Genomic DNA, 7,187 nt, shown 5'->3' with positions numbered 1-7,187 from the left:
AGTGGAAACTGTCCTTCATTGTATTTTATTTGCAATTTTATAAAGTTCTTCTCATTAGGGGCATTTGGTTGGCTGAGTCAGGAGAGCATGCAACTCTCAATCTCGAGGTCATGAGTTCGAGCCCTACATTGGGCATGGAGCCTACTTAAAGTTTTGCTCATTAAAATGCATTTTTAAAATTATTTTGAAAATCATACTTTTACCAAATATTCAAGATATAAATGCATAGAAAGTAAAACTTTAAAATATTTCCTAAACTTACTATTATGTGTATAGTAAATATATTTCGCCAGAGCTTATACTTTTAAAAATATTTACATTAGTGATTCACGTTAACTCCCTTTTATACATTTTTTTACCCATATCATTTTCTTTCCAGTCTAGAATTTGTATTACTAAGACATTTTAAAACTTTTTTCATAAGTTTGTCCATATTTTTGTCTTGGTTTATAAAAATGTACACAAAATTATTTTATCAATATCTGTTTTCTTTTGACATGTTTTATAATCTCACACATATTCAGATACAAAAAGTTAATATAAAAAATAATTGTAATAATTGAATATATTCCATTACATCAAAAAATTATATTGCTTCACTCTCAAATTCATAGATATGTAAGTTTTTTCCAGTATCACCTCTTTCAATCAATGCTGCAATACCACTGTTCATGCATCACTAGGTATGTGAACATTTTACTAGGGTTTACACACACACACACACACACACACACACACACACACACACACACACAGTGCCTATGTGCTAAGTGATAGGGAAACTTATTTTCAATTTCCTTCTTTAAAGAGGACCACTTGAAACACATCTACATTGCAACTTTTGGAAATCTAGAAAACTTAATATGTAAAATATAGTTGGAAAGACTGGTGACATATTTTTAGGGAGAAAGAAAAGATTTGTCATGGAAAAGAAATGACATCACCTTCAAATATTTGAAAAACCATCATGTTGAAGTGAGAATATTTTGTTCTATTAAACTACTAATGGTAGAACCACTTGTGCACTTTAACAATAGATGGAACTGTCTTGGGAAGTAGGGAGCTCCTTATGATTAGAGGAAATCACCCTGATTTATTTTATTCTGAGAGAGGGAGAGTGAGCGAGCATTGGGAAGAGAGGCAGAGAGAGAGAATCTTAAGCAGGTTCCATGCTCAGTGTGGAGTCTGACGTGGGGCTTGATCCCACAACCTGGAATCATGACCTGACTGAAATCAAGAGTTGGATTCTCCACTGGCTGAGACACCCAGGCACCCCAAAACTGATTATTTTAACAGAAAGTTCATGGTTGAAAAACCAATTGCTGGCTGGTTGTCGGTGAAAATCTAATAATATTTTGCTTTCCTAGGTACCAAATAGTTGGTTAAAACAAAACACACCTTTTTTTCTTTTCCCTTTCAGGAAAGGTAATTTTGTAAAACATAATTACTCCCACTGCAGGGTGACAACAGATTTCTAACAGTAATTTCTCACTTCCCCAGTGAAATGAGTTTCCTAGAATGAGGAAGAAGGCTTTATATTGCCTTAACTTAGGAGACTGTAATTGTATGGTCCAGGAGCAGAGGAGGAGCCTCACTACCTCAGGGCACAGCCTGAAGGGCTTGCTTCTGCTCAGCTTAGTGCAGAGACCAAGTTAAAATGCCTCAAGAATATATTGCACATATTTTCTGTATGAAGACTCAGAAGAAAGTGGGAAGCTAAGAAACTAACTGTGGGACACAAAATTTGGAGAAAATAAGGAAGAACTAAAGGACTGGGAGAAATCATTAAAGTGTAAATCACATGCATTTGATCATTGTGTTTAGACTAACTGATTTGTAAATTGTCTTCTAGATGCAAAATCAACAACTGGAAGATAGCAAAGGAAAGGTTATTGTGGTCTCAAACTGGAAACTCTACCTAGAAGAGGGAATTGCCTGCTCTCCACTTCTTTGTTAATTTCCCTCTGCATTGGCTTAAGGTAGCTCTGATTAACAGGGTCAGCATCTGATAAACAAAGGGAAGTATGCCATAACCATTATCTGTCCTTTCTCTGCTCCTCTCATGCTTTCTATTCAGAGTATATTTAGCCATTTGTTAAGCAATTATTTATTGACCAAAGGAATAGATATACAAAGTAGGTAAGTAAGGGTTAACCCTTATTGCTTTTTGCTGCTAGGCTTACAGGTAATCAACTATTATAAGACAAAATAATGAAAAGAAAAATTATGCATGTTTAAAAGTTTTATAGTTCTACTGAGATGCTTTTAGATGAGTACTGATGCAACATCATTTTCTAATTTTTTTTTAATGTTTGTTAATTTTTTAGGGAAATAGGGTGCTAATGAGGTAAGGGCAAAGAGAGAGGGAGACACAGAATCTGAAGCAGCCTCCAGACTCTGAGCTGTCAGCACAGACCCCAATGCAGGGCTTGAACTCAGGAACTGCAGGGTCATGACCTAAGCTGAAGTGGCACACTCAATCGACTGAGCCACCCAGGTGCCCCTGATGTAATATCATTTTCTATATATCAAACTTTATATTACATCAGGAATGGGGAATTCTCTGTTTATTTTGTGATCTGAAAACATTTTATCTCTGAAGTATACTAGCAATGAAAAAGTGAATGACTCATTAATGGAGAAGATTCTGGGTGTTCTGTGCATAGTACAAGGAATTCTGGGTGACTTGTATAAACTTCACATTTCCATATTATAACTCTGCACTTAAGAATTTTATAGATGGGAGCGCTTGGGTGGCTCAGTCGGTTGGGTGTCTGACTTTGGTCAGGTCATGATCTCACCGTCTGTAAGTTCGGGCCCCACATCGGGCTCTGTGCTGACAGCTCAGAGCCTGGAGCCTGCTTGAGATTCTGTGTGTCCCTCTCTCTCTCTGCCCCTCCCCCACTCACGCTCTGTCTCTGTCTCTGAAAAGTAAATAAAAAACCTTAAAAAAATTTTAAAAAAAAAGGCTTTTATAGATGAAAAAAGCCTTGGAAATAGTCTAGTTCTATCTTCTAAGGTCAGTCACACAACTAGTAAGTGGTGTATATTATTTACCTTTTCTTTTTTAAAATATTTTTTTATGTTTTATTTTGAGAGAGAGAAAGAGAGAGCACAAGCAGGGGGAGGCAGACAGAGAGGGAGAGAGAGAATTACAAACAGGCTCCACACTGTCAGCATAGAGCCTGATGTGTGGCTCGAACCCACAAACTGTAAGATCATGAACTGAGCCACTCAGGTGCCCTATTATTTATCTTTTGTAATGAGGATCTACCTTAAGTATTAAGAAGAAAATGAGGTATAACACTGAACCTGGTTTACTCCACTTGGATTAAGAAAATCAGTAAATTAGAGTAGAAAGGATTTTCTAGTTGGTTCCTGTATTTTGGAAAATGACAAATCTTATCATTCATTAGATATTAGAAACATGGAATTTACAGAAAATTTCATTTTCAGAAAATCTTTTTTCAAAGATAAAATGATCTTTAAAATTTGTATTAATACCACTAACTTCATCTAACATGTGTTAACATGAAGCTCTCCCCATCTCTTCCTCCTCCACCACCTCCTCCTCCTTCCTTTCACTTTTTATTGTTATCTTACTAAATTAACATAATATTTGGCAGGCTTTACACAATGACTCAAACACTGTAAGAAGTTCCTCATGGCATCACCTTAAACATTTTAATCTTACATTTTTTAAAAATTATTAACTGTAGTTCTTTGGGATTTTAGGTCTTAGGTCTTTAGGTCTTTTTCCTTTCTAATGTTTATTTTCCTCCTACTCTACACTTTACATTGTAAATATATGATCAGACATGTGAGCACTGTCTCCATCTTTCCACATGGAGATAAAAGTCCCATAATAGAAGTTCATATGAAGGTCAGTTCATGCCTTATTCGTCTGTTTATATTCTTGAGTAATTTAAGTTTTGGCATTCTTAAAACTAGATATCGTAATTCAACTGCAAAGATGGAAACCTGCGAAAGGGTAGGATTTAGTGCTTCAGCAACCGTAATGAAAACTTGTAACAGTTTAAACATTTTTAAATTGATATGTTTACCTGTATAATTTTGCTTTTAAAGTTTTAAATATTTATTATATTAGATATATATATATATATATATATATATATATATATATATATATACATATATATATATATATATATTATATGTATATATATATATATATATATATATATATACATATATATATATATATATATATATGTATATATATATATATATATATGTATATATATAATATATATATATCTATATATTATATTAATATATATATATATATAGATATATATATATAGAATATATATATATATATATCTATATATAATATATATATATATATATATATATCTATATATATATATATATATGTATATATATATATATATATAGATATATATATATATATGTATATATATATATATATTATATAGATTTAATGCACTCAAAATGCACCATGTATAGTTATATGGAATATTTGAAAAAGGATGGTTTCTGAAAGGTGTCACAGATTTTGCTGAATCCAGGTATGTAAGATGTGTTTAGGAAAAGACAAAAAGCGGGGTCAGAATAAATTGAAAACATACTGGTGGTTCATGCAAAATCGATCTGTATGTGACAGAAGGTAGACTTTGATAAACTACTGTTAAAAGGATGAAAGAAACATTTTTAATCTTTACAGAAACTTTCAGAGTATAAACAGTGCCTCTTCTTTCCATAAATAATATGGCAAACTGCTTCCATTAAGCTTCTGAAAACACTGTCAAGCAATGTTTTGATGTTTATGACTCTCAATTTCAAGCATATTAATCTAGTCCACTTAGCCTTTCTTTCAGGGCTAATTGCATCCATGCTTTGCTCCTGAGGTACCATTCCCACCTTAATTTTTATTGTTCCTTAGCATACCCTCCCCCAGCCAGGCCATTCAACAGATGGCTTCATGAATATGTCTTTCATACTTTTACCTTTAAATCTTTCTTCCTGTTATTCCTTTTGTATGAAACAGACTTCTCCTTCAGTTTTCACTGCCAAATTCCAAATTTTTAAGAGGTTTTAGCTTAAATTTTATCTATTTCATGACACCTTATCTCACCATTCTGGCATAATTTCTTTCATCTTACTCTAATATTTGTTATATTAATGTATCATTTGCATTTGTTTGTTTTAGACTTAATATTTTTATTTTTTAATATGTGTATCTTATCTACCAAATCATAATAGGATCCACAACGTACCTTTTTTTTCATACTTTACTTTCCATAGCCATCACAGATGTTAAATATTAGTCAACTGATTATTAATAGTTTCATTAAATTGATGTTTAATTGAAATCTTATATTTTTTTTGTCTATATACTAGATATAATGCAACAACTGTTATATTTTTCTGATTTTCTTTTACTTAGGTAACAGGAGAGTGGCTATATGGCTCACACAAATGAATCAGTGGTATCTGAGTTTGTGCTTCTGGGACTGTCTAACTCTTGGGAACTTCAGCTTTTCTTTTTTGCCATCTTCTCTTTAGTGTATGTGACATCAGTGCTGGGCAACATCATGATTATTGTCATAATTTCCTCTGACTCACATTTGAACTCTCCTATGTACTTCCTACTCAGTAACCTTTCTTTTATTGATATCTGCCAATCTAATTTTGCCACCCCCAAGATGCTTGCGGACTTCTTTGTTGAGCATAAGACTATCTCCTTTGAGGGCTGCATGGCCCAGATATTCCTTCTTCACAGTTTTGTTGGGAGTGAGATGATGTTGCTTGTAGCTATGGCATATGACAGATTTATAGCCATCTGTAGGCCCCTACATTATAGCACAATTATGAATCGGAGACTATGTATAATTTTCGTATTTATTTCCTGGGCTGTGGGCATTCTTCATTCTGTGAGTCACTTGGCTTTTACAGTGGATTTGCCATTCTGTGGCCCCAATGAGGTAGATAGCTTCTTTTGTGACCTTCCCCTAGTGATAGAGCTGGCTTGTATGGATACTTATGAAATGGAAATTATGACCCTAACTAACAGTGGCCTGATATCATTGGGCTGTTTTCTGGCTTTAATTATTTCCTACACCATCATTTTGATCACTGTTCGTCGCCGGTCCTCCAGTGGGTCATCCAAGGCACTTTCTACATTAACTGCTCACATCACAGTGGTGATTCTTTTCTTTGGGCCTTGCATTTACTTCTATATATGGCCTTTTAGCAGACTTTCTGTGGATAAGTTCCTTTCTGTGTTCTACACTGTTTGTACGCCCCTGTTGAATCCCATCATCTACTCTTTAAGGAATGAAGATGTTAAATCAGCCATGCGAAAGCTGAGAAACCGTCATGTGAATTCCTGGAAAAACTAGGGATGACCATGAAGGAACATAATCCTGAATGGGAATGAAGAGACTCTACTGGATCACAGCATCATGCCAATTATCTTTGCTAATGATATGGGTTACTGAATTATGGAATTGGAGTTTTGTACTAAGTGCAAGGGTATTGCATAAAATCAGTTCCTGGTTTAATACTGAATATAATTTTAACCCATTTGCCATTGCTTATGATTCTAAAGTATAAATTATCTTGAAAATATTTGGTAATCCTTTTAAATATTTATAAACTTAGAGACTCTAATCTACATAAAATGCTACTCATGTTACTAAACTTATGATTCTCTTCAACCCGAACACATGACATTTTTATAGCTTGCAAACAAAATATATAAGCAAACTGAGCTTCTGATACCTTCAACTTATTAATAGCATTTTTCCATATATTGACATAGTAGAAAGAAATGTGTTTTACAACACAGATTTAACCTCATTAATGTATGTTTGTTAGTTTATATTTTCTTTCCATACTGACTATTTTGGTCATTCATAATTTGGTTGTATAGACAGTTGATTCCTGAACAACATGGGTTTGAAGTGTATGGGCCCAATCATATGTTAATTTTTAAAAATAAATACAGTATAATACTGTAAATTTATTTTTTATTATTTTCTTAATAACTCTTTTCTTAAACTTACTTTATTGTAAGAATACAGCACATAATATGTATAACATGTAAAATACGTGCTAATTGACTGTTCCTGTTACAGGTAAGTCTTCCAATCAAACTTAGGAGTTCAGTTTTGAGGGAGTCAAAAGTTATACCTGGATTT

At 33.4% G+C, this 7,187-nt stretch overlaps 1 protein-coding gene across 1 annotated transcript; it reads left to right on the top strand.

The window, feature by feature from the left end:
• Positions 1 to 5,450: 5,450 nt before the first annotated feature.
• On the top strand, positions 5,451 to 6,386 carry LOC109255718 (olfactory receptor 4K1). The gene has a single exon (XM_019430504.1). It carries the CDS (start codon positions 5,451 to 5,453, stop codon positions 6,384 to 6,386), a length of 936 nt encoding a protein of 311 aa, XP_019286049.1.
• Positions 6,387 to 7,187: the final 801 nt, after the last annotated feature.

This window comes from Panthera pardus, unplaced genomic scaffold, assembly GCF_024362965.1.
Source record: "Panthera pardus isolate Hobbes unplaced genomic scaffold, ASM2436296v1 HiC_scaffold_24, whole genome shotgun sequence".
Classification (NCBI taxonomy): domain Eukaryota; kingdom Metazoa; phylum Chordata; class Mammalia; order Carnivora; family Felidae; genus Panthera; species Panthera pardus.
The sequence above is the reverse complement of the archived record's forward strand: the minus strand, read 5'-3'. Positions and strand labels throughout refer to the sequence as shown.